The sequence below is a fragment of the Lepidochelys kempii genome, chromosome 3, assembly GCF_965140285.1.
Source record: "Lepidochelys kempii isolate rLepKem1 chromosome 3, rLepKem1.hap1, whole genome shotgun sequence".
Lineage (NCBI taxonomy): Eukaryota > Metazoa > Chordata > Testudines > Cheloniidae > Lepidochelys > Lepidochelys kempii.
The window spans coordinates 850,551-878,111 of record NC_136382.1 but is presented as its reverse complement, the minus strand read 5'-3'; the positions used below and the strand labels follow the sequence as shown (position 1 = coordinate 878,111).

General features: G+C 62.4%; 1 protein-coding gene across 1 annotated transcript; it reads right to left on the bottom strand.

Annotated features, from left to right (window-relative positions):
* Positions 1 to 1,831: 1,831 nt before the first annotated feature.
* On the bottom strand, positions 1,832 to 25,644 carry EIF2B4 (eukaryotic translation initiation factor 2B subunit delta). Its single transcript, XM_073335412.2, has 13 exons — positions 25,574 to 25,644; positions 25,137 to 25,180; positions 24,123 to 24,255; positions 22,875 to 23,084; positions 22,208 to 22,290; positions 20,967 to 21,058; positions 19,603 to 19,717; positions 18,053 to 18,129; positions 17,619 to 17,721; positions 3,878 to 4,005; positions 2,681 to 2,858; positions 2,397 to 2,577; positions 1,832 to 2,079 (listed from the first exon to the last, which is right to left on the bottom strand). Exons 1-13 carry the CDS (start codon positions 25,596 to 25,598, stop codon positions 1,880 to 1,882), a joined length of 1,569 nt encoding a protein of 522 aa, XP_073191513.1. The 5' UTR covers positions 25,599 to 25,644; the 3' UTR covers positions 1,832 to 1,879.
* Positions 25,645 to 27,561: the final 1,917 nt, after the last annotated feature.

The following is a 27,561-nucleotide window of genomic DNA, read 5'->3' as shown; positions in this document are numbered from 1 at the left end:
GGGGGGGGCTGGGTACCCTGAGAGGAACCCATGGGGCGGGGCCGGTTCCCCTAGGGGCAGGCCGGGGCGGGGCCGGGTACTCTGAGAGGAACCCATGGGGCGGGGCCGGTTCCCCTAGGGGCAGGCCGGGGCGGGGCCGGGTACTCTGAGAGGAACCCATGGGGCGGGGCCGGTTCCCCTAGGGGCAGGCCGGGGCGGGGCCGGGTACTCTGAGAGGAACCCATGGGGCGGGGCCGGTTCCCCTAGGGGCAGGCCGGGGCGGGGCCGGGTACTCTGAGAGGAACCCGTGGGGCGGGGCCGGTTCCCCGGGGGCGGGGCCGGGTCCTCTGAGAGGCACCCGTGGGGGCGGGGCTGGTTCCCCTGGGGGCAGGCTGGGAGGGGGGGGCTGGGTACCCTGAGAGGAACCCATGGGGCGGGGCCGGTTCCCCTAGGGGCAGGCCGGGGCGGGGCCGGGTACTCTGAGAGGAACCCATGGGGCGGGGCCGGTACCCCTAGGGGCAGGCCGGGGCGGGGCCGGGTACTCTGAGAGGAACCCATGGGGCGGGGCCGGTTCCCCTAGGGGCAGGCCGGGGCGGGGCCGGGTACTCTGAGAGGAACCCATGGGGCGGGGCCGGTTCCCCTAGGGGCAGGCCGGGGCGGGGCCGGGTACTCTGAGAGGAACCCGTGGGGCGGGGCCGGTTCCCCGGGGGCGGGGCCGGGTCCTCTGAGAGGCACCCGTGGGGGCGGGGCTGGTTCCCCTGGGGGCAGGCTGGGAGGGGGGGGCTGGGTACCCTGAGAGGAACCCATGGGGCGGGGCCGGTTCCCCTAGGGGCAGGCCGGGGCGGGGCCGGGTACTCTGAGAGGAACCCATGGGGCGGGGCCGGTTCCCCTAGGGGCAGGCCGGGGCGGGGCCGGGTACTCTGAGAGGAACCCATGGGGCGGGGCCGGTTCCCCTAGGGGCAGGCCGGGGCGGGGCCGGGTACTCTGAGAGGAACCCATGGGGCGGGGCCGGTTCCCCTAGGGGCAGGCCGGGGCGGGGCCCGGTACTCTGAGAGGAACCCGTGGGGCGGGGCCGGTTCCCCGGGGGCGGGGCCGGGTCCTCTGAGAGGCACCCGTGGGGGCGGGGCTGGTTCCCCTGGGGGCAGGCTGGGAGGGGGGGGCTGGGTACTCTGAGAGGAACCCATGGGGCGGGGCCGGTTCCCCTAGGGGCAGGCCGGGGCGGGGCCGGGTACTCTGAGAGGAACCCATGGGGCGGGGCCGGTTCCCCTAGGGGCAGGCCGGGGCGGGGCCGGGTACTCTGAGAGGAACCCATGGGGCGGGGCCGGTTCCCCTAGGGGCAGGCCGGGGCGGGGCCCGGTACTCTGAGAGGAACCCGTGGGGCGGGGCCGGTTCCCCTAGGGGCAGGCCGGGGCGGGGCCGGGTACTCTGAGAGGAACCCATGGGGCGGGGCCGGTTCCCCTAGGGGCAGGCCGGGGCGGGGCCGGGTACTCTGAGAGGAACCCGTGGGGCGGGGCCGGTTCCCCTAGGGGCAGGCCGGGGCGGGGCCGGGTACTCTGAGAGGAACCCGTGGGGCGGGGCCGGTTCCCCTAGGGGCAGGCCGGGGCGGGGCCGGGTACTCTGAGAGGAACCCATGGGGCGGGGCCGGTTCCCCTAGGGGCAGGCCGGGGCGGGGCCGGGTACTCTGAGAGGAACCCATGGGGCGGGGCCGGTTCCCCTAGGGGCAGGCCGGGGCGGGGCCCGGTACTCTGAGAGGAACCCGTGGGGCGGGGCCGGTTCCCCTGAGGACAGGTGGGGGCCCATGCAGTGCAGCTCTGGTCCTGTCCCCCAATCACGCAGTCCCAGCAGGCAGCCGTGAGATCAGCAGGGTTTATTGAGGGTCCGTGCAGCCCCCATTCCCCCACTACTGCTCCACGTTCTTGACACGCAGCACGACGGGCACCGAGGTGCACGGGATCATGCCCAAGTCCGTGATCACCAGGTCCACCAGCTCCGGGGGGGTCACGTCATAGACCAGATTGAGAAGGCGCAGGGATGAGTTCTCCTTCCAGTTACGCAGCTGGGCTCCTCCCTTCCCAGGCATGATCAGGTCATCGGGGTCGTCTATAGAGACATGCTACAGGGTCAAGCACTAGGGTGCACCTGCACCCCCTCCCTGGGAGGAGCTGCTTGGCACGGGGATAGCTCCCCATGACTTCCCTGACTGGCCGGAGGAACCGGCTAGCACTCGGACAGCCCCCCAGCCAAAGGAGCTGGCTGGCACCACACAGCCCCTCCCTGCCCCCCATGACTTCCCCGACTGGCCAGAGGAGGATGCAGTGCTGGGACGTGCCATACACTGGTCAGCCTGGCTGCACGGTGGCCAGCAGCTGCTCTGAGGGGAGCGGAACCCACGGCACGGGAGGACGCAGGACACGTACCCAGCTCGTTGGAGACAAAGGAGTCCGTCTGCACCCGCTCACAGAACTTGTAGGTCTCGCAGCACACCAGCACAGGCACGTTGTAGGCCTTGGACACCAGCGCGATCTGGGACGTCCCCACCCGGGACATGACGGAGCCGTTGGCCAGCAGTGCGTGAGCCCCCAGCAGCACCTTGGAGACCTGCGGGGGGGAGCACGTCAACTAGCACCAATCTACGGCTGTAGCAGGCCCTGCCTCCATCACCCTAGCAATGCCCTTCCCCTCAGCACAGCTGCCTGCTCACCTCGGGCAGCACGTAGGAGATGGCGGTGATCATGACGTAGGTGCAGCGGATGCCCTTGCGCACCAGCCTGCGTAGTGTGTCTCGGCCCTCCAGCCGCGGCCGGCTGTCCACCACAATCACCCGGAAGGCACAACCGTTGGCATAGGCATCACACAGTGTGCGGTTCACTAAGGAGGAGCTGACAGGACACCACAAGTGAATTCATGGAGCTTAAGGCAGGAAGGGACCATCTAGACTAATTGGCATATCACAGGTCAGAGAAATTCATCCAGTTACCCTGACACTGAGCCCAATAACGTGCGTTAGGCTAACGCACACTCAGAATGGCAGCCAGTCTGGATCTGAAGCCATCGACAGAGGGAGACTCCACCCCTGCCCTTGGCAGTTTGTCCCAAGAATTCATAACCCTCCTGGTGAGAATTTTGTGCCTTCTTTCTAGTTTGGATTTGTTGGGCTCCAGCTTCCAGCCATGGGTTCTTGTTCTGCCTTTCTGCACTAGATTGAAGAGCCCTCACTGTTCTCCCCCCGGTGAAGGTGCTGTAATGACACTGTAACGAAGTCACCTCTCACTTTTCTTACTGAACTAAACAGATCAAACTCTTTAAAGCTCATTCTGCTTCATTCCAAATACTGAACAGAAATATTTATTGAACAGTTCTGCCTTTTCCACATCATTAACAATATTACCAAAATCTCCATCTAGTAATGGGCCTGCACCATTGCTTGGATTTCTTCTGTTCCTGATATATTTGAACTCCTTATTATCCTTACCCCTGACAGCCATTGATTTTTCCCTGAGGTCTTTAGCCTCCCTTATCAATTTTCTACACTTCTTAGCTTCTAGTTTATATCAATTACTATTTATTTCCCATTTGTTATATGTTGCTTTTTTATTTCTTACTGCAACCTTCACTTCCCCACTGATTCAGGATGGGCTTTTAGGCACAGTTGTTCTCTTCTGCGATTGTGGAATCATGGATTTTTAGTTATCTAAATAATTTATCTTAAAGAACACCTGATTTCCATTCACATTTTTCTGTATACATTTTCCTTCCAGTCAACTTTGCTCATGGGCATTAGCCTTTGGAAGGATCTGTATTTTTGGTTGGGACTGTCCAGTTTGCCCACAGTGAACATAAGGAAGGCTCCTCCACCCTGGGCCAGATCATCTGCATAGGGAAACCCCCTCCTCCATACCATCCATACACCAGGATGACATCACGGTCACTGATCTTCTCGAAGGCATATTTGGAGATAGCTTCGGCTGCCAGATGGATCTTCTCCCTCACGTATCCTTCGATGCTGCCCTGCAGTTTCCCCTTCGCCTGGGGAGAGGCAGTGACAGTCACACTGGGGCCTGAGAGCCCTGACATCTTTCCCTCCGGCTCATCCCACAGCTGGCCATGCTCCACATTCCTACCAGGAGGGAGCACTCCCATCCCACCTACCCAGGGCGCCCTGACTGGGCCTAGCAGCCGCAGGCCCCCAGCACGTGGTTTGGGAGAGCCCCTCCGCACTGGAGGAGGAAGGGAAGGGAACGGGTCTGTGCTGTACAATTCAGCCAGGGCAGCTCCCATTCCCCCATCCCATCCTCATGAGCAGGAGCCAGGATGCACTGCATGGCACAGGCCTTACCCTGAGTCCAAAGGACCCATCACCCCACAGGGCTGGAGAGGAAACCCAGGGGGGTTACTCCCTCTCTCCGGCAGGGAATAGGCTGGCTCAGAGCCGCTGCCATTCCTGTAGCACCTGCCAGCTATGAGGCTCCAAAGCACTCTCCCACCACCCCACCCATATGGAAGTGCAGTCCACTCTGGGACGGAACTGGGCACCAGTAACAGCCACACAGAAATGCTGCAAAATAGATGAGAGCAGCAGGTGAAGGAGGATCCTCTATGAAACAACTGCAGGGGGTTAGCTCAGCTCAACATAAATTACCTGGGCTTGAATTTGGCCAGGCCACAGGAGATAACACTCCAACTCTGACAGACAGCAAGGATCTTTAATATGGTCAGTCAGGCCTTTGCCATCTCAGTGGGACAGAGCCCTCTACAACCGCACTGGGGCCAGCGCTGACTGCAGGGGGGAACGTTCCCTGCCGAGTCCCCAGCCCGGCTCCCTGCAGCACAGTGCTCGTAGCTCTGCATTGGGGCCAGCGCTGACGGCAGGGGGGAACGTTCCCTGCCGAGTCCCCTGCCCGGCTCCCTGCAGCACAGCACCCGTAGCTCTGCATCGGGGCCAGACCTGACGGCAGGGGGGAATGTTCCCTGCCGAGTCCCCTGCCCGGCTCCCTGCAGCACAGCACCCGTAGCTCTGCATCGGGGCCAGACCTGACGGCAGGGGGGAATGTTCCCTGCCGAGTCCCCTGCCCAGCTCCCTGCAGCACAGCACCCGTAGCTCTGCATCGGGGCCAGCGCTGACTGCAGGGGGGAACGTTCCCTGCCGAGTCCCCTGCCCAGCTCCCTGCAGCACAGCGCCCATAGCTCTGCATCGGGGCCAGACCTGATGGCAGGGGGGAATGTTCCCTGCCGAGTCCCCTGCCCGTTTCCCTGCAGCACAGCTCCCATAGCTCTGCACTGGGGCCAGCGCTGACGGCAGGGGGGAACGTTCCCTGCCGAGTCCCCTGCCCGGCTCCCTGCAGCACAGCACCCGTAGCTCTGCACTGGGGCCAGACCTGACGGCAGGGGGGAATGTTCCCTGCCGAGTCCCCTGCCCGGCTCCCTGCAGCACAGCGCCCGTAGCTCTGCATCGGGGCCAGCGCTGACGGCAGGGGGGAACGTTCCCTGCCGAGTCCCCTGCCCGTTTCCCTGCAGCACAGCGCCCGTAGCTCTGCATCGGGGCCAGCGCTGACTGCAGGGGGGAATGTTCCCTGCCGAGTCCCCTGCCCATTTCCCTGCAGCACAGCGCCCGTAGCTCTGCATCGGGGCCAGACCTGACTGCAGGGGGGAACGTTCCCTGCCTAGTCCCCTGCCCATTTCCCTGCAGCACAGCGCCCGTAGCTCTGCACTGGGGCCAGACCTGACGGCAGGGGGGAATGTTCCCTGCCGAGTCCCCTGCCCGTTTCCCTGCAGCACAGCGCCCATAGCTCTGCACTGGGGCCAGACCTGACTGCAGGGGGGAACGTTCCCTGCCTAGTCCCCTGCCCGTTTCCCTGCAGCACAGCGCCCGTAGCTCTGCACTGGGGCCAGACCTGACTGCAGGGGGGAATGTTCCCTGCCGAGTCCCCAGCCCGGCTCCGGGCAGCAGGAGAAAGAGGAAGTTGTTGACTCAAATGCAGAGCTGTGTGAAATGGGGGACAGGGTGCGGAGGAGGCGGGAGCCAAGGCAGGAGGGGGGACACGCCAGGTTGAGGGGTGGATATAGGCAGAGGGAGACAGAGGCAGGATACTCTTGAACTTGAGTCCCCCATCTCTTTATTCATCAGTGATCAGCCAGCAGCAGGAAATCCACCGGTAATGGGAGTCTCATCCCCTGTAACGATGAGGCAGAGAGCACCTCGCGAGCTGTTACACCCCTGCTGGGGCGGTGGTTCTGCGAGATGCTGGGTGTAGGCAGTGCCGGTCCCTCTGGACGTGGCCAGGCGCCTCGTGCACATGGGATGTAACGTTTTAATAGCCATGTGCCTCAGGGCTACACATGCACCCCAGCCCCCTTCCTGCTCCCGTGCCACGGGAGGGGGGCAGGGCGGCTGTGACGGTCCCTCGCAGCTCGAAGCCCCTGGTAGCTAAGGGCTCTGAAAGCAGGGACAGAGGGTGGGTCATGGGATCCACACGGACTGCATCATCGCGAAGCACCCCAGCTCTGGCCCAGTAAGTAACCGGTCTCTCCGAGTACAGGCCAGCATGGAGCCCGCTGCTGGTGACTGTCAAGCAGTGCCCCTCACGGCGGGGGAATGAAGGGCTCCAGCTGGCCAGGACTAGAGGACCTGGCTCAGACCGGGCATAGGGTTTGGCAAGGTCCGCGGGTTACATGCAGGTCCCTGATCCTGGCGCGTGTCTGAAGCAGACGGAAGAGCTGCCTGGGCTCTGAAGGAGAGCGCCAGCGTGTTCGGTGGGGAGGCGCACCAGCCAGCTGGTAATGCAGCCAGGGACAGCCTGTGATCCACTTCGATATTCTCCGTGAAGAGATGGCTTGGTCCAGTGCTCTGGCAATAAATGGATGGGGGAGTCGGAATGGTTTGGTCAATACAACAAAGCAAAGCATCACGCGTGTGGTTTCTTTTCTCCTGGCACCGAGTGCAGCAGGGGGAGGAAGTCTGGCAGTGGACTGGCTCATTCAGATGGAAATCTGAGACCAACTCAGCTGTGAACATCAGCTAAGGGCTCAGCACACCTTGTCCCACAGGGAGGCTCAACAATATGTCCCTGAAGTCACAGCCACTAGCAAGACCAACTTCAGAGTGAGGTGGTGCAGGGAACGTCCTGAGAGCGGCTCGAACGGAGGTACCACGACTCTCAGGAGGACTGAATGGAGGTCCCAGACAGAGGCAGGTTCTCTGATCAACGCAGGAGTCCCTTGGAAATCTCGATACTGGGGAGAGGGGTGTGTGAAAAGACCAGGCACAACCGCACAGATGGGCAAGCTGAAATGCTGCGAGGGGCGCGTTAACAGAGCGAAGTGAAGGCCAGCCTGCTTCCAGTGTAACAGGGAGTCCAGGATCTTTGGTACTGAAACTTGGGCTCAGAACAAATTGGGCTGGGCTGCCACATTGAGACCACCTTCCACCTAGATGAGTCCATCGGTCTGGCAGATATTTTCCTGCATTCGATCAGGATTTCCTAGGCCCAGAGGGAACAGTGCCTACCCGCAGCACTGAGTCAGCCCACAGCCAATATCAGGTGCAGCGACCACAGGTCTGGATGCAGCAGCTGGCCACAGTGCTGCGAGATCAGGTCCAGGAGCTGGATCGGCGGCTTGACAGACATTTGTCACAGGGCTGTGAGCCACAGCTGTCTTGCCCAACAGGGCAATGAGACGGACTGTGGGAGATCACCGTGGGAATCGGGGAGCAGGTGGAATGGGGTGCAGCAGGCTGTTCCACTGCAGGAGGACGAGCTCTGGGGACAATCCTGGGCTCAGTCCTTCTTGGGAGCCAAAGTTCTGAGCGTCAGCATCGTCCATGGTGGCGAAGGGGCTGCTCACAGACTGCTCACGAAACCCTCTGGGTTCTTGCTGGCTGCCATGGGGGATGGTAGGGCCAGCGGCGTCACCTTGTTTGGATGGCGTCGAGTCCAGACCCTGACGGCCTCCGGACGTGTGAGGAGCAGGCCTCCCCTTTTCGATGCTGGGTGTGTCATGCAGGAGGCTCTGCAGGGCTGAATTCCAGTGGACAGGGAGGAATGTCACACCGGCCTGAGCTCCAAGACATTCCCTCCATGCCAGCCGGGGACCAAGTCCCGTGAATCTGTAAGTGACCCAAGTGAGGCCCCAGCCTGAGACATTCGTGATCAGTGTCTTCATCGGTGAGGGGATGGAAAGGGCAACCCTTTCCAAGTGTGTGTGGGGCCCAAGCACCGGCAGCTCTGCCGCGACATGCTGGGGCAGACACGTCCCTGCTATCTGAAGGCTCAGTGGAGACGAGACTGACCTGATCCAGACTCAGAGGGACCGCAGCTGGCGTCTGGCACGAGACTTCCTGAGCATGCTAACATGCGAGCTAGCGCTGCCAGCCATGGCTGTCCTGGCCCCAGCCATGAAGAGTAAGTCCCTGCCGTGCTGGAGCCCACCCTTGGTCATGCATGACTTTTCTGGCTGGCGTCGACAAGGCTCCCGTGAACGCTGTGCCCAGGAGGGTGAGACATTACTGTTAGGATCAAGGCCTCTTTGTTAGCCTGAGAGAGAATTTGGGGTTTGATCTTTGATATTCTAACTAACATGTGTGAACAAAGACGCTGTGTGTTGCATCTGCCCGCTATCGATGGGGTTTATTGCACAATGTGAAAAGACAAGGAAGAGAGGTAAAGTGTTGCTGGGTATGGTGGGAGTTTAATGTAGGAGCATACACTTGAAGGCTGCCCGACTCCTCTCCCAAGCCAAGGTTAAGCAACTGGTCAGGAGGGGCAAGGGGAATTGTGTGCGTGCGGGGGGCATAAGAAACACTAAAAGCCAAAGAAACAGTGACCCTGCCCGAAACACAACTTCACTCCCTACCCTTCCCAAGAGGTGGTAACAGGTGGATGCAGAAATGGCCGACGCTGCAAGCACTCGCCAAAGCTTCCCTGGAGGTGAGAATCCCCCATGGCAGGGGCCTGAAAACACCCCCATTGATCTTTAATCCCGGGCCCTTTGCGACTAGTCGTAACCCCTGGCTGTGTGTCTTGGGAACAGGATGTGAATGAGCTGTGGGCAGGACTTGGCTACTACTCGCGAGGGAAGCGGCTGCAGGAAGCAGCACAGAAGGTATCCTGGTAGGGGGTAGTTGTGGAGGGATGGGGTATTATCTTTGAAAACTATCTATTATCTGGCCATTATCTTTGAAAACTCGTGGCGAACCGGGGAAGTCCCGGATGACTGGAAAAAGGCTAATGTAGTGCCAATCTTTAAAAAAGGGAAGAAGGAAGATCCTGGGAACTACAGGCCAGTCAGCCTCACCTCAGTCCCTGGAAAAATCATGGAGCAGGTCCTCAAAGAATCAATCCTGAAGTACTTACATGAGAGGAAAGTGATCAGGAACAGCCAGCATGGATTCACCAAGGGAAGGTCATGCCTGACTAATCTAATCGCCTTTTATGATGAGATTACTGGTTCTGTGGATGAAGGGAAAGCAGTGGATGTATTGTTTCTTGACTTTAGCAAAGCTTTTGACACGGTCTCCCATAGTATTCTTGTCAGCAAGTTAAGGAAGTATGGGCTGGATGAATGCACTATAAGGTGGGTAGAAAGCTGGCTAAATTGTCGGGCTCAACGGGTAGTGATCAATGGCTCCATGTCTAGTTGGCAGCCGGTATCAAGTGGAGTGCCCCAAGGGTCAGTCCTGGGGCCGGTTTTATTCAATATCTTCATAAATGATCTGGAGGATGGTGTGGATTGCACTCTCAGCAAATTTGCGGATGATACTAAACTGGGAGGAGTGGTAGATACGCTGGAGGGGAGGGATAGGATACAGAAGGACCTAGACCAATTGGAAGATTGGGCCAAAAGGAATCTGATGAGGTTCAATAAGGATAAGTGCAGGGTCCTGCACTTAGGACGGAAGAACCCAATGCACAGCTACAGACTAGGGACCGAATGGCTAGGCAGCAGTTCTGCGGAAAAGGACCTAGGGGTGACAGTGGACGAGAAGCTGGATATGAGTCAGCAGTGTGCCCTTGTTGCCAAGAAGGCCAATGGCATTTTGGGATGTATAAGTAGGGGCATAGCGAGCAGATCGAGGGACGTGATCGTTCCCCTCTATTCGACATTGGTGAGGCCTCATCTGGAGTACTGTGTCCAGTTTTGGGCCCCACACTTCAAGAAGGATGTGGATAAATTGGAGAAAGTCCAGCGAAGGGCAACGAAAATGATTAGGGGACTGGAACACATGAGTTATGAGGAGAGGCTGAGGGAGCTGGGATTGTTTAGCCTGCAGAAGAGAAGAATGAGGGGGGATTTGATAGCTGCTTTCAACTACCTGAAAGGGGGTTCCAAAGAGGATGGCTCTAGACTGTTCTCAATGGTAGCAGATGACAGAACGAGGAGTAATGGTCTCAAGTTGCAGTGGGGGAGGTTTAGATTGGATATTAGGAAAAACTTTTTCACTAAGAGGGTGGTGAAACACTGGAATGCGTTACCTAGGGAGGTGGTAGAATCTCCTTCCTTAGAGGTTTTTAAGGTCAGGCTTGACAAAGCCCTGGCTGGGATGATTTAACTGGGAATTGGTCCTGCTTTGAGCAGGGGGTTGGACTAGATGACCTTCTGGGGTCCCTTCCAACCCTGATATTCTATGATTCTATGATTCTATGATTCTACTGAAGCCCCCAGACTCAAGGCCCCCCAAGACAGAATATGATCACAGGTTGTAAGGGGTGGGGCTAGGGCCGGGCACTACAGGTCAATTTGGGCCTGCTAAGAAGAAGGAGGGAAGGGAAAAAGGCTCTCCCAGTGTGCAGAGCTCTGGATATGCTTGCTTGATCAACCCCAATTAACATGGGATTGCCTGCACTTCGGACTCCTGGTCTTCTGTCTGCGGGACAAGGGGCGGGGGCGCGGAGGGGAAGCCCCTAACAGTTATTAGTAATAGTTCACCAGTGGGGGGGACAGGGACAGAGCATGTTCCAAGCCTACTACTTCCGCCTGCTGCGACTTGCCTCTGAGCAGCAAGTCCGTAAGTGCCCTGACTTCTCAGGGGAGCCGCGACCAGCGTGAGGCATTTCCTGGAGACTCTCAGGGCCGCAGGGAGCCTGAATGGTAACGCTTTGATCCCCCACGAACGTCTGGGTCTTCCTGTGGGCTGGCTGGGTGGCCGTGTCTTGAAGCCAGGAGCCATGCACCAGCCCTGGGCTGCAGAGGTGGAACCATGGAGGGAAGTGTTGCTGTCCTGAAGCAGTTCAGTCTCCTCTGGCCATGCATGAAACAAAAGCCCCCTTTTGTCTTCCAGAGACTACGTTCAGCATCCGTTGTCTGAGGTGAGATCGTCCCACGCTCAACGGAACGGGCAAGGCAGCCCCCAAAGACTGGCTCCTGATGGGACCTGCACTGGAGCCAAACACTCCCATCAAGTCTGCAGTGGGGAAGGGTGGGTGACAGAGGATATCACAATAGTTTTTACAACGGGTACCGTGGCTGCCTGCCCTGGGAGAAGAGGGGAGCCTGCTGCCTCAGTTGGGGTTTTCTGTAGGGCAGAGGTGGGCAAACTATGGCCCGCAGGACCGTCCTGCCCGGCCCCTGAGCTCCTGGCCCGGGAGGCTAGCCCCCGGCCCCTCCCCCACTGTCCTCCCTCCCCCGCAGCTACGCTGCCGCATGGGCAGTGCTCTGGCTGGCAGGGCTGTGCGCTCATGTGGGGCGGCGCGTCTGCAGACATGCTGCTCTGAGTGGCCTGGTAAGAGGGTCGGGGCAGGGGGGTTGGATATGGGGCAGGGGGTCCTGGGGGGCAGTCAGGGGACAGGTAGCAGGGGGCAGTTGGATAGGGCAGAGGTTCGGGGCGGCAGGGGCAGGGGATGGGGAACAGGGGAGATTGGATAGGGGGTGGGGTCCCAGGGGCCCTGTCAGTGGGCGGGGGTGTGGGTGGGGTTGGGGCAATCAGGTGACAGGGGGAGTTGGATAGGGGGTGAGGTCCCGGGGGTGATTAGGGGTGGGGGGTCCCAGGAGGGGGCGGTCAGGGGACAAGGAGCGGGGCGGGGTTTGGATGGGTGGGAGGTTCTGAGGGGGGCAGTCAGGGGCGGGAAGTGGGAGGAGGGGGCGGGGGCCAGGCTGTTTGGGGGTCACAGCCTTCCCTACCCAGCCCTCCAGAAGTTTCGCACCCCGATGAGCCCTCGGGCCAAAAGGTTTGCCCACCCCTGCTGTAAGGGGTTGGTGTGTAGATTCTCAAGGTGGCTCTGAAGTCATCGAAGTGAGCACTGGGTCGCTTCCTTTGTTGAAGAGCTCTATCCTCCCGAATGGGAGCCTCACATGGTGTCACGGATCCACCGGATTGACTGTGCTATGCTGTGGCCTTTCCTGAGAGCACCCCGTCAACGTGCCAGACCCCAAAGGGCCACCCTTTTCCACAAGGGTTGGCCGTGCACCCTCAACGCCTCCAACACTGAGCCTCCATGCTCCAGCACTCCTGCTTCTCACCATGAGCTCTACCCAGCCAGGCCAACTCAAGCAGAGCCCTGTTCAGAAACTTCCAGCCCCTCAGGGATCTTTGGGCACTGCCTGCAGCAGCTCCAGGCAGCCTTTCCAAAGAGAGCTGGGTTCCCAGTCACCTGGACACAGCCTCAGGAGCCCTTCGGTTAGCAGAGAGAAACACAGGCTAAGACAGGGTTCAGACTGGCCAAGTGCCTCTTTTTCTGTGAGCTGAGCTCTTACCACAGCGGCCTCGCCTTCGCAGAGCCTGCTGAGTTCACCCCTGCCTCCTGCGAGAGCCACCTGCTGTTAAGTGTCCTTTGTTCAGAGGCTGGGATTCCCGCTGTCTTTCGAAATCACCCCTTGATACAGTCAGTCTCAGCCAGTCCTTCATGACCCATTCGCCTCCCCCTAGCCAATTCCACAGACACCTCCAGTCTCCTGCTCTGCTCCCGGGCCGCATTTGAACCCTTCCCTAGTCACTGGCAGGCAGTTCCCGGGCAGTAAGTCACTGCTATGCCCACCTTCAATAACTTCCCAGACGCATCACACACGGCATGCTGCATCTCTCCTGGCATTCCTGAGGCTGACAGGAGGCCCAGCTCCTGGTCAGAGCCATGGCCTGCGACCTTGTGGCCATGTCAGAGCCTGAACGGCTGCTCTGGCCATCTCTCATGACTCCTTTAAGTCCTCCTGGCACCCTGTGGCACTTCCAGCAGGACGGGGTCACCCTCTCCAGCCCCAGGAAATTAGATTTGGTGAACACCCCCAGCAGTCGCCACCCAGCGCTGCAATGAAGCAGTTGAGGAGACCTCGCGCCTGCACACATCCAGTTTTGGGGGGGTCCTTGTCCATTTTGTCTATTTTGATTTTCCCACACTGCTGTAGTTACCTCACAATCCTGAGTTTGGGTGGGAGTCAAAGGGCTCCGTTTTTCAGAGGTCTCTGATCTGACTTCACCTGTTCAGAGGTAGGGTGGATAGTGACTGCACCCCCCGACTGGCTCCAGTGTGCTTTCTGTCACAGGTGGAACAGTTCTGACCAGGGCTGACGCAGTGAGGGAGTCAACGTTTGTGAGATTCCTCTCGTATGGCCATCACTTGGATATCCAGGGTCTCCGCCATTGAGCCAGGACATGCTGGAACGCTTCCGTCATCAACTGCTAGGCAAGGGCTGGTCTGACCGCCTCCTCCAGCAGAGACTGGGGCTCCTAGGGTTTCTCCAGTGCTCTCCATCCTGGAGTGCTGACGTCAGACTCTGGAGACGGTGGTCTGGGCAGTGAGGCCACCGGGAAGAGCTCCATCTCCTCCTCCTAGACATCCCAGAGGGGATCTGCTGGGGAACATGTGGGATGATGAGCCGCACGGAGCCAGTGTAGCATGGTATACAGGTCAGCTCAAAGCCACTCTGGCCTCCTGCGAGAGGGGTCCCCGGTACCACCTCTAGGCCTCCGTCAGACAGACGCGGGGAGGCGTCTCTGCTTGGTGCTGGGAAGAAGGCACAGTTTGGTGAGGGTGACGAGGCACATTCCTTGGCCAGTGCCACAGGGGAGGCCTCTGCTCCAGCTCTGCACCAGCAGTGGCCCAGCAGGGATCCCAATGGTTCAGTGAGGGCGTTCCCGGGGCACTCTGTCAGTGCCACGTGACTTAGCCCTGCTCTCCTGGCAGAGCGCGACGGCAGCCTGCCCTCTCCTCCCAACGGGGCGACGTCTCTGTGCTTGGAGTCGTGCCTGTCTCTGCTTGGCCCCACACTCCTGCCTGCTGCAGCGATGACAGTGTCTCTGCTGGCTCCGGCTCTGTTGGGACCGGTGCCAAGGCAGTAGCCAGCCTTGGGCTGAGATAGCAGCAGGGGGTGCTGACAGCGTTGGTGTCACCCGTGCCGATTTGCTAAAGTTGTCTTGCTGCCCGGGCATGGGTCTGCTCGCAGGGCACGCGCTGAGGATTAGCCTGTGGGCTCCTTGGAGGGAGGTGGACGTCTCCTCCAGGTCTGAGTGACACGCACGGACTGCTCGAGCAGGTGCATTTCAGCCACGCCTCCCTCGACTTGCAAGTCCTTACCCCCTGTGCACCTAATGGGGAAGTGGCTCTGCCCCAGGCAGAAAAGGCATCGGCCATGTCTGTTGGCAGGGGACCGAGCCCCTAGCAGGAGGGGCTTGGCTTACACCCTGCAGGTTTAGAGTCTAACACATGGTCAGTGCAATGCGCTGCCTCCCGCCGCATGGGGGATGGGCAGCGGAAATGTCCACAGGAGAGCGCGGAGCGACACGAAGAGCAGAAGAAGCAGCAGTTTGTCACCGAACTGGGTGTAGAAGAGGAGTCTGAAGGAAGGAGAAAGTCAGCAGGCGAGTGCTCGCCAGGCTCCTTATCTCTGGCACGGGTGGTCTGTAACTTCTGCCTGCTTCGAAACGTACAGTGGAAAGTAGGTCAAGTCATTTTCCATAAAGAATGTTATCAACAGGTGCAAGAGAACCAGAGAGAGACGGGAGTAGCCTGCACCAAGAAAGCCATGCTGATCCAATCCGAGGAGTGTTGACCTTCTAATGGTTAGAAACAGAGATCAGGCCTAATTGGTGGACAAAATAACGAGGGGATGAGCTCTTCCCCTACTGCTCCCCTTGTGGGTCCTTCAAGAGACTTTGGAAGGGGGGGAGAAGACAGACAGAAGGATGGGGAGGAAGAACAGATGGTGACTACTCAACTGAACTTCACCATCATGGCTGCTACCTCCACCTCCTGCCTTTAGAGGCGTCCTGACCAGAACAGGCCAGACAGAGATCCAGACAACATCGCCACCTCCACCGGCCATAGTCGAATCCCAGATACCACCTGGGATGAAGCAGGATTGGACTTTAACAGCAGCAGCAGCAGCTCCAGCTCATCGCAACGCACTTCTTTTCTGCCCATAACGACAGCCGATACCGTCGAGAGAGGGTCAAACAGCTGGGTGAATTTCCTTCTAAAACCCTCTCCGGCTACAGGGCAAGGGAACAAGGGATGCTGTTGGAAGGAAAGCCTGATTGAATGCTTTATATTTCAAATGCTTTAACTGTTTGCCCTTCTTTTCTGTAGCTGTAATAGCAGGTGAACAGGCTGTTTAATGGGGTGTTTGCCCTGGTTCTGGGCAGGCTGAGGTCTCTGGATACCAACCCCTGCCCTGCCCCCGGTTCAAAACTGTTTAATGTTGGACGGTGGCTGGGTTCTGTTACCACCTTTGGCCCATTTGCTCCATCTAAATTAATACAACAGTGGCGCGAGGGAACCGAGGGAGGGCTGCTGACTCGGCAACCAAGCAAATGCCACTTTGATGTCAATATGTGCCATGTGAAGGCCCAGCCCCCATGGCCCCAGCTCTCCAGACGTCCCGATTAGACCTTGGGGTCTCTCACCATATGGAACATGTTAACACTGAGCAGCACTGGGTACAAGACAGCCCTTGTCAAAGAACTCTCACGCTACAAGATCACAATCCCTGGCACCACAAAGTGATTATCACTGTGGAAGAGGCAACCTTCCTCCACCCCAGGCCTCCACACCCAGTTCCAGACGTGTCACTTGTTATCAGACACCGCGAGCGCACTCCTTACCCTCCCAGAACCCCACTTCTCCAGCCCTACACAAACCCCAAAAAGGTTTTAGTTAAACTACAACAATTCAGCCCTCAGGAGTCTGAGCAGTTGTGGCCACAGGCAGAGAACTGGAGAGACCAAGGTGCCCCCAGGGCTGTGGCCCCTGCAGTGGCAGAGAACTGATCAGGTCAGACATGCCCAGATGATCCCAGCAGGCGATCCAAGCCCCACACTGCAGAGGGAGATGAAAAATCACCAAGGCTCCTGCCAACCTGACCTGGGGAAAATTCCTTCCCGACCTCGAATCTATCCATCAATTTGACCCTGAGCCTGTGAGCAAGACCAGCAGCTGGGCACGTAGAAAGGATTCTCTGCACCACCCCAGAGCAATGGACCACCCTGCATAGTGTTCCATTTCCAGCAGTGGCCAGTCTCTGATGCTTTAGAGGAAGGCGAAAAAAACAGAATCCATCCTGCCACCTGTGCATTGAGGGGAAAATTCCTTCCTGACCCCCTGCAGGTCAGTGGCCGATGACACAAAGCATGAGATTTGAATATAGTCGCTGCCACAATGCAGAGCTGCAGGTGTTACGAGCACACAGAAATCACTGCAGGCAGTCCTGTTCTGCTGCCTTCTCTGAGGATGCATCTACACGGCACCGCTCCTGGGGCAGCATGTAGGTTAAGGTAGGTACACGCTGGCTGCGTCCACACTGTGATGTGTAGCTGCACGTATCGGTAAAAGGCCCTGGCAGGTGGGAGGCAGCAGGGAGCTGCGGGAAACGTTCCCCACTGTAGGGAAAGATTCCTGCAACAGGGAGCTGCCGGAGCCTTCCCCCACGGCTTTCCAGCTGCTGGAGCCTTCCCGCATTGCCGGAGCCTTTCCCCACAGCTTCCCTGCTGCCGGAGCCTTCCCCCACTGCTGGAGCCTTCCCCCACAGCTTCCCTGCCGCCGGAGCCTTTCCCCATTGCTTCCCAGCCGCCAGCGCCTTTCCCCATTGCTTCCCCACTGCCAGAGCCTTCCCCAGCTGCCAGAGCCTTCCCCAGCTGCCTCCCATCCACTTCCGGAGCCTCTCCCTGCAGCGGGGTAGGAGTCTAGCGGTGGGACACTACAATGCTAAGAACATCAGCATGGATGGGGTGCTGCGTGGGCGAGCCCAGCCATGTAGGGTACGTGCCCCGGTGCGTACTCCCAGAGGTCAGGAGGGTCTGTACTCACCTGAGCAGAGCTCCCTGGCCGCAGTCCTAGTTATACCAGTGCTGGGGGCTGGCTGTGAATGTATTCTACACGCAGTGTGCAGTGCAGATGTACCCTGAAGTTCCTCTGGTCCTGATGACCCTACGTAACTCAGTGTCATCGGCACATTCTGCCCTTCACTGCTCCCCCAATTCCCATCATCAATAAATACATTAACGAGATCTAGTTCAGCACCTCAAGGCCTCCGTTTGCCTTCAGCCGTGATGGAAGGTGACCATTTACTCTACCCCGTGTCCTGTCTCCTAACCAGTTTCTGATCCCTGGCAGTACCTGCCTCAGCCCACAGCGACTTAGTGTCTTTACCGCCCCTTGAGCAGGCCCCTCCTGGAGCCCTGGTGAACCCACAGACCCCTCTGCAGGCTTCCTGCTCACCTCTTCCTCTCTCAGGGTGCTGGACAGGCCTGAGATCTCTTTCTTGAGGTACTTAATGGCATTGCCCATGCTGGCAGAGAGGGGCCGGCACTGGTTCAGGAAACTGCAGAGAGGAGACAAACGCTGAGGGGCACGGACTGGAGCCAGATCTGGGGGGGGCAGGCAGCACCCCCAGGGCGGGGGAGCGCCTAGGCTCATTAATGGGGATTAGCAGCTTTTCAGCATCTGCAGAGAAGCCCCTGCCCAGTAATACCCAGCCTGGGCCTGGCGGGGAGCAGGAACAGCAGGCTGGGGGAGAATGGCAGCGCCAGTGGAGATGACCAGCCTGGACTGGGGGGGCCAGGGGAGAACCACAGGCACGGTACCCATATGAACTGCAGCCCCAAGAGCCCCTCCCTTGGAAGATCCTGCCGTCCCATCTCTCTCGGCCTCACCTGATGTAGGGCTTCAGCTTGGCCACCAGGTCTCTTGAGAGCTCCTCGCTGGGTGGCGTTGAGTAATCCCGGATCACCTGGAACAAGCAGGGCAAGAGACCATGACACCCAGGCACCGGGACAGGGTATCCCGGCTTGGCAGAGGAGTGGAGGGGGCAGGCAGCCGGGGCTCATCTAGGGAGAGCAGCAGGTACCCAGGCGTGTTAACTGGGAACATCTCCCAGGAGCAGGCATGGGCGGGCGGGACATGGAGAGAGACTGGGCTGGTGTGGGGCGGAGGTGGCATACCCGAGCCCGTGCTAGCTCAGAGTGCTGTCATGGGGCGAGGGGCAGGGCGAGCTGGGAGGGGGCAGCTGGGACAGGTTCTGAGGAGGCGGAGGAGAAGGGAGGTGCTGAGCTAGCGGTGAACTGGGCTGGGCTGGGCTGGGCGGCGAGGTGATCAAATAAAGGAAGATGAGAAGGAGGAGCTGGGAAGTGCAACGGAGGGACAGAGGGAAGGTTTTAGGGCCCGAGGAGCAGAAGAAAGCAGAGCTGGGTATGTGATCAGGCACTACCAGAGACGGGAGGGCATGGGAATAAAAACTACAGACGTGCTGGAGAAAGTATCAGGGAAAGATGCTTGGTGAAAAGGGAACTGATCACAAAGCAGATCCTGGAACCAGCAAACGAGAAGCCCGCCCTCCCCAGGCCTGCAGCGTATGGACTGAGCGTGACAGGTACTGAAGGAAATGCGCCCAGTGGGCAGGTGAGGGCCCACTAGGTGTAGGAAGCCCGCTTGTGGATACACGCCATGGGAAGAGATGCAGCCGCAGGACAGCGACTCTAAGGAGAACGGCAAGCTGAAGAGAGGCAAAGAGCAGGACAGCCAGCGAGGAGCTGGACTTCCAGCCCAGGGGAGGAAAAGTTCATTCTCCGGAGTGACCCGGACTGTCGCTGATCCAGCTCCGTGTTCTTGGACAGCGTGAGGAAGAGCAGCGTGCGCGAGGCTAGTGAGGGGGAACCAAAAGCTTATCGTCACAAGCAGTGAGTACTCGGTAACCGTCTAGGTATTTCTGCGCCTGGTACAGTGGTGGGGTTTTCCCTTATAAACTTTAAAAAATGTAAACGATCCGTTTTGTCTTGGTTTGCCTCTGCTCGGTTAGCACAGCCTGCCTCGCCGGTCACTGCAGAGGGGCATTGGCAGAGCGGGAGAGCAAGGCTTCCAGACGACGGGGGGGTGGGGCAGTGGAGGGTTGGGGTGCTTGGGGCTGGAGCACCGGCAGAGCTGGGGTGGGGTAGGGGGCACCCGCAGTGCTGTGGGGGGAGGGGGGCAGTTAGTCAGGCTCCGTGGCGGGCAGCTGCCAGCAGCCCCACCCGTTCTGCCCTCAGGCTGGGCTGCGGCACCATGCAGGGCCTGGCCTCACCAGCCTAGGGAGCCGGCACACGACAGACTGGCGCAGCTCGAGGGAGCGAGGGGCCCGGGTCCAGGCCCCGAGCCAGGGCAGGACGCTGCCTCTCAGCCTGCGCCCCTGGGGGGAGCCGGCACTGGTGCAACGGGGGGTCAGCGGTACCTGTCTGAAGACTTGCAGCAGGGCGAGGCAGCGTGCATTGGAGCCGTTCAGCAGCCCCTGGGAGTACTGCAGGCCGAGCCGCACCACGGCGGGATGGATCGCCGTGGAGGGGATGCTGGGGACACAGGGCACAGATGAGAGGCCTTGGAGCTGGGAGGCTCCACCAGCGAGGAAGGGGAAGGACCCTACGGCCCCCAGTGCTGGGTCACCTCCCCAGAGCTTCCATGGTGAGCCCCCAAGCGATCAACCTGTCAGTGAGAGGCACATGTGCCCTTCATGAACCAGGCCACCCCACACACACACCCAGGGTATCCCCATCAGCTCCCCACAGGGCATCCCCATCACCTCCACACCCACCCAGGGCATCCCTGACACCCCATAACCCCCCCACACCCACCTAGGGCATCCCCATCACCTCCTCCCAAGGCATCCCCATCACCACCACACTCACCCAGCACATCCCCGTCACTCTGTAACCCCCGCACACAACGAGGGCATCCCAGACACCCCCCTGCACACACCCAGGGCATCCCCATCAGCCCTGCACACCCCCCCAGGGCATCGCCATCACCCCATAGCCCCCACACACACCTAGCGCATCCCCATCACCTCCCCCAGCGCATCCCCGTCACCCCCACACCGCATCCCTGTCACCCCCTAACCTCCGCGCACACCCAGGGCATCCCCGTCACCCCATAATCCCCATGCACACCCAGGACATCCCTGTCACACACACCCCCACACACACTCGGGACATCCCCGTCACCCCGTAACCCACCCAGGGCATCCCCTCACGCCTCCTCCCCCCCACACACCTCCAGCACATCCCCGTCACCTGGCCACGCACACACCTGGGGCATCACCCTTTGCCCCACACTTGTTCCAGGCCAGGGTTCCCTATTTGTCACATATTCCCCTAACCATCCAGGTTACCGCGTCCCCCAGACACCCCTACACACAGTAATAGGGTGCCCCCCTCACCCCATACCCCTCCAACACACACTGGGTGCCCCCTTCATTCCATACCACCACCACCACCCCCCACACACACACAGCCAGTACGTCCCCTGCCCCATACCCTCCCCACATGAGGCAAATGGGATGTCCCGGCCAACCCACCCCAACTGGCCATGGCTCACCCTTCGCCCTGTAGCCCCACCGGGGCAGCAAGACCTGCCCCTGGGGTGGGCACACAGAGCTGGGCAGCCCACAGCAACAGGGCGTCGCCCCAGCTGGGGCTCACCAGCTTCCCCTCATCCAGGAAGGACACACGGAGGCCAGGCTGCGTGGGCACAGCCCAGCCCAAGAGCACAGGCTGCAGCAGACATCTTCACCAGCCTCAGGGCCGGGCGGGGAGCACAAACCTCATCTGCTGGGTCAGCGGCCTCTTCCGGCTGTACTGGTGCAAGTGGGAGAAGAGATTGACTTTGGCGCCATAGTCTGGCCTCAGAGGAACCTGGCACGGAAATTTCAGAGCACGCTGCTTCAGTGCAGGTCGGCAAAGGCCCTCTGCCAGACACAGCCTGCCCATGGCACACCCCCCACCCTGCCCTCTCCCCTACCAGGCATCGCCCACCTGCCCCTGCCCCCTCCCCCATGGGCACAGCCTGCCCATGGCACACACCTCCACCCTGCCCTCTCCCCTACCAGGCACCGCCCACCTGCCCCTGCCCCCTCCCCCATGGGCACAGCCTGCCCATGGCACACACCTCCACCCCTGCCCCCAACCCCGCTGGGTGCCGCCCACCTGCCCCTGCCCCCCCAGACACCACCCACCTGCCCCCTTCCCAGTGGGCACAGCCTGCCCATGGCACATCCCACACCCCTGGCCTCACCCCTGCCAGACACCGCCCACCTTCCTCCTCCCCAGTGGGCACAGCTTGCCCCGGCGCACTCCCCACTCCTACCCCGCCGGGCACAGCCCCGACACCCCCTCGCTTGGCACAGCCAACCTGCCCATCAGGAGGTGAGCCAGCGATTAGGGCCTAAGTGTATGTAAAGGATCCATATACACATTGATATCACATGCTGCTTAGGAACCTACATGAACAAGCACCTGGCCAATGTAACCTATACAACGGGGGTGCCTGGGATTACCCTTTGGGGAGCAGTACCAAACACAGCCATCTGGCTTACCTGGAACCGTCCCTGATATCTAGGCACAGAACAGGGACGGGGCTACGACAGGTCACGACGGCCCCGCCGAACAGAACCAGCGAGGCAGGGCCCCAAAGCCCCTGACCAGCACGGAGACAGGCTGGTTATCGTTAATAAGCAGATGAGTGAGTTCCCTCACTTGGCGTGAAGGGAGACCCTTAGTTTGGGTCACAGCCGAACGCACCAGGGAGGGAGCGGGCAGAGCCCCTGGGTATAACAGAATGCGCTGAGACGGAAGGATCTGCATCCACACACCTTGTCTGTACCCACAGCCACCCCACCCGCCTGCCCCGCCTCCGTTGCCACCCAGCCTGCCCCATGCCCCTATCTCCTGCCCCTGACCCCCCCTGGGCACAGCCTTCTAGCCCACTACGCCCGCCCACCCCAGGCGTCCCCCTTCACGGAGACGAGACCACACGGCATGTGGCAGTGCTCGGGCACCCCGTACCTGCTGTCGTTCCAGCTTCTTCGCCAGTCTCCTCTGTGCTGCTGGGTCGTCCACCTGCACGTGCTCCGGAACCCGCTTCACCACTAGCAGGAGCCAGGAGAACAGGCTGAGCTGGGGGCTAGGGCATGACCCTAACACGGAGCCACCCAGGCACCGGGGGAGGGGCACAACCACACTCCACGGTGACCCAGGCATCCTGGAGGGGCGGAGGGCAACAAAGAGCATGGGGACCCGGGAAGGGGGTGGGGGACGAGGGCAAAAGCACAATCACAGCGACCTGGGCACAGGGGAGATGCGGCAGCACCATCCAGGGGGTGCTGAGCTAGACCCCCCCTCCCCGCCAGCTCACCCAGCGGACACTGCTCTGGGCTCCCCGCCAGCTCACCCAGGGATGCTGTGTCAGACCCCCTGGCAGCTCACCCAGCGGACACTGCTCTGGGCTCCCTGCCAGCTCACCCAGGGGATGCTGTGTCAGAACCCCCGCCAGCTCACCCAGCCCTACCCTGGGGGCACTGCCCCGGGCCACCCACCAGCTTACCCAGCCCCACCCAGGGTCGCTGCCCTGAACCCCCATCGGTTCACCCAGCCCACCCAGGAGGCACTGCTTTGGACCCCGGGCGCTGCACCGCACCCCTTTGAGCCCACAATGCTGAGGGGAATGCCTTACTGGACTGGGGCTCGCTGGGTGGCAGCCTGGGCTTGGCCGGCGCAGCTGCCGGGGTCGACTCCACTTTCTTGGTTTGTTTCAGGGCGCGGTCAGCCTCCTGCTTGGCCCGGCGCTCTGCTCGCAGCTCTGCCTTGCTCTTCCCCACCGCCGGCTTCTCACTGCCAGCCAGGCCTTCGCTGGGCACTGGGGCCAGCATGGGGGGCACAGCCCCTACAAGAGGAGAGACCGCTCAGCATGCAGGAGCCTCCTGCACCCCCAGGATCCAGAGAGCACACGGCCCATGGCGGGAGGGAGAGGGGACGCAGTGGTCAGAGCACGCAACGAGGATGCAGGAGACCAGGGGTCATGTCCCTGCTTCACCACAGACTGGCCAGGCACTGGGTCTCCAGTCCCCACCAGTAGCATGGGGACAGTAGCCGGGCTGTGCCATGGCTGGTCGGGTGTGCCCCGGTCAGAGATGGAACCCAGACAGACAGAGAGCTCATAACCCAGGGGTCACGTGCAAATGAGCAAAGGCTTGAGACAAAGTGGGAATTTTTTGTAATATTTTATGAGCCCTGTGCGTGCCTCAGTTTCCCCCTGTGCTGCATCGTTACTGAGTGGGGGGAAAAGGGCTGTGTGCTCTCAGGGCAGGGGGAGAGCTGCCCAAGCCCCCTACCAGAGGAAACAGTGGCAGCTCCAAGGGGGAGAAGATCACGTCCCACCTCTCCACAGGGCAGCTGAACACCACTCCCCAGCGGAGAGCAACAGGCAGGCGGGGGGATAAGCGTTGGCTGCTGGAAGCACTGCCCGGGGCTCGGACCAAGGAGCGAGCCGGAGCCAGACAGAGCTTGAACCCCGGGGGTCGCTGCGGCTGGGCTGGGCGCTGGCTGCCCAGAACGGACTCTGCTGGAACCACTTCTCTGTGTGCCAGGCCACCGATACACCCGCCTGTCTGCCCGCGCTGGCTGGGTGTCCCTGCAGACGCTGGCAGTGGGGTGCTGCTCCCCCAGATGGGACACGTCTCCCCCAGGGTCTGTCCCAGACTCGCTGCCCAGGGCTCCCGGGGTGGGGCAGGGGGGCTGCAGGCCCAGGGGCCCAGTCTCAGGAGGCGGTGAGACCACGTGGCCCACCCTGGGGGAAGAGCGAGACCCCGGGGCTCTGGGTCACTGCAGGCCCCTCCCAGGGCCTGCTCCCAGGCTGGGCCGTAGCCCGGCCCTGGGGGTCAGTGACAGGGGCGTGCTGAGAAGGGGCAGCCCCCCGCTGTACCTGGCGGCTGGCCCTGCGGGTGCCCAGGGAGGGAGGGCTCAGCTGGCTGCCCCTTCTCATCTCTCCGCTTCTTCTTCTGCTGCTTCTTCTCCTTCCGCAGCTGCAGCTTCTCCTCCTTGGAGAGCTCCTGGGCCTGGGGGGGGCCACGAGTCAGCCCGGCCCCCTGTGGGCAGCCCGACCCTGCCCCCCCGCCGGCCGCCCAGCCCCCTCCTGCAGCCAGACCAACCCCCACCCCGGGGGCAGCCCCCTGCCCAGCCCCCTCCTGCAGCCGGACCAACCCCCACCCCGGGGGCAGCCCCCTGCCCAGCCCCCTCCTGCAGCCAGACCAACCCCCACCCCGGGGGCAGCCCCCTGCCCAGCCCCCTCCTGCAGCCAGACCAACCCCCACCCCGGGGGCAGCCCCCCAGCCCCCTCCTGCAGCCAGACCAACCCCCACCCCAGCAGCAGCCCCCCAGCCCCCTCCTGCAGCCAGACCAACCCCCACCCCGGGGGCAGCCCCCCGCCGGCCTCCCAGCCCCCTCCTGCAGCCAGACCAACCCCCACCCCGGGGGCAGCCCCCTGCCCAGCCCCCTCCTGCAGCCGGACCAACCCCCACCCCGGGGGCAGCCCCCTGCCCAGCCCCCTCCTGCAGCCAGACCAACCCCCACCCCAGGGGCAGCCCCCTGCCCAGCCCCCTCCTGCAGCCGGACCAACCCCCACCCCGGGGGCAGCCCCCTGCCCAGCCCCCTCCTGCAGCCAGACCAACCCCCACCCCAGCAGCAGCCCCCCAGCCCCCTCCTGCAGCCAGACCAACCCCCACCCCGGGGGCAGCCCCCCAGCCCCCTCCTGCAGCCAGACCAACCCCCACCCCAGCAGCAGCCCCCTGCCCAGCCCCCTCCTGCAGCCAGACCAACCCCCACCCCGGGGGCAGCCCCCCAGCCCCCTCCTGCAGCCGGACCAACCCCCACCCCGGGGGCAGCCCCCTGCCCAGCCCCCTCCTGCAGCCGGACCAACCCCCACCCCGGGGCCCCTCACCTGTCCGTCTGAGGGCGTCTCGCGGCTCGGCAGGGGGCCGGCCCCTGAAACAGAAGAGCGGGGAGTGAGGGGGCTTGGGGGGTGAAACGGGGGGGCTCGGGGGCAGCTCGGGAGGGGTTCGCGGGGCGGTTGGGGGGGCTGATCGCGGGGGCGTTCGGGGGGCTCACGGGGCGGTTGGGGGGGCGATCGCGGGGGGGGGCTCGCGGGGCAGTTGGAGGGGGTTGATCCCGGGGGGGGGCTCGTGGGGCGGTTCAGGGGGGGCCATCCCGGGGGGGCTCGCGGGGCGGTCGATCCCGGGGGGGCTCGCGGGGCGGTCGGGGGGGCCATCCCGGGGGGGCTCGCGGGGCGGTCGATCCCGGGGGGGCTCGCGGGGCGGTCGGGGGGGCCATCCCGGGGGGGGCTGGAGGAGGGGACCCCGGCCCGCCGCTCGCTCTCACCGCTCCGCCCGCCCCGCTCCGCCATCGCTGCCGCCTGCGCCGGGCCCGGCCGCTCACAGCGCCGCCCCCGGCCGGAGGGGGACCGCGCCGCGGGAGGGGTGACCCCCCCCGGGCTCTGCGGGTAAATCCCCCCCCCGGGCCGCCGGGCTCTGCGGGTAAATCCCCCCCCCCCGGGCCGGGCTCTGCGGGTAAATCCCCCCCCCCGGGCCGGGCTCTGCGGGTAAATCCCCCCCCCCCCCCCCCCCCCCGGGCCGGGCTCTGCGGGTAAATCCCCCCCCCGGGCCGCCGGGCTCTGCGGGTAAATCCCCCCCCCCGGGCCGGCCGGGCTCTGCGGGTAAATCCCCCCCCCGGGCCGCCGGGCTCTGCGGGTAAATCCCCCCCCCCGGGCCGCCGGGCTCTGCGGGTAAATCCCCCCCCCCCCCGGGCCGGGCTCTGCGGGTAAATCCCCCCCCCCGGGCCGGGCTCTGCGGGTAAATCCCCCCCCCCCCGGGCCGGGCTCTGCGGGTAAATCCCCCCCCCCCCCCGGGCCGGCCGGGCTCTGCGGGTAAATCCCCCCCCCCCGGCCGGCCGGGCTCTGCGGGTAAATCCCCCCCCCCGGGCCGGCCGGGCTCTGCGGGTAAATCCCCCCCCCCCGGCCGGCCGGGCTCTGCGGGTAAATCCCCCCCCCCCACCGGCCGGCTGGGCTCTGGGGGTAAATCCCCCCCCCCGGCCGGCCGGGCTCTGCGGGTAAATCCCCCCCCCCCCCCCGGGCCGGCCGGGCTCTGCGGGTAAATCCCCCCCCCCCCCGGGCCTGCCGGGCTCTGCGGGTAAATCCCCCCCCCCCCCGGGCCTGCCGGGCTCTGCGGGTAAATCCCCCCCCCCCCGGGCCGGCCGGGCTCTGCGGGTAAATCCCCCCCCCACCGGCCGGCCGGGCTCTGGGGGTAAATCCCCCCCCCACGGCAAGATGGGCTCTGGGGGTAAATCCCCTGCCGGCTGGCTGGGTGGGGGAGGCCCCCCCGGCTGGGTGGGGAGGGGTGAACGCCCCCGGCTGGGCTCCCCACCCTCTGCCAGGAGCTCATCGCAAAAGCTTTGGCCACGTCTGCCCCGCTAAAGGCCTGTCCTGGCCCCCCGGGACCCGCCGGCTGCCGCCAGCCAGGGCCTTGCGGCCCATGTGGCGCGTGGCTCCCATCTCGCCCACAAGCCCCCAGCCAGATTTGCTGCATGGCGGCCGCACTGGCCCACAGCCCCTGTCCCCTGCAGCCTGCCCCACGCCATGCGGGGAGACGAGCGCCCGGCGATGGGTCTCCGGGGGAAGCTGCAGAGCACAGCTCATGGGCCATGCTAAATGCAGGGACGATGCCAGCTTGGGTCACGGAGCCCCAGCCCCCTCTGTCCACTCCAGCCCCAGGCAGCTTCCCTGCATCCCCACTGGCTGCCCTGCCCCGTCCCTTGTGCCCAGTGTGCTTCGGGTCGCCAACCCCCCCGGTTTCCCCAGGAGTCTCCCGGAATCGGCCTCAATCTCCCAGGGGCTACTGGAGCCAAACAGGGAGATTTTAGGCTGCTAAAAGTCCGGCGGCACATGGGGGCTAAGGCTGCCTGCCCTGGCCACATGCTGCTCCTGAAAGCAGCCAGCACATCCCTGCAATCCCTGGGGGGCAAAGAGGGTCTCAGCAGACGCCACGGGTGTGGTGCTCTGCTCTATCCAATGTTGAGAACAGTCGGCTGCGTGCGTGCGTGTGTGTTCTCCCTGTGTGCTGCCCCGGCTCTGCGCAGATCGCCGACACAGCAGACCCCCAGAGAACCCCCAATGACCACAGACTCCAATAAGGTACGATGGCACCCGGCCAGGTTTACTGTCAAAAGAAACACAATCTCTAGCTGCCCGGATCAGATGTCTACAGTTCTGTTAGTCCCTATGTGCTCCTTGGCAATGGACACAGCTCAGTCCCTGGCGGGATTCTCCACTGCCCCCTAGGCTGGACAGAGAGACCGCCCCAGGGATGCATCTT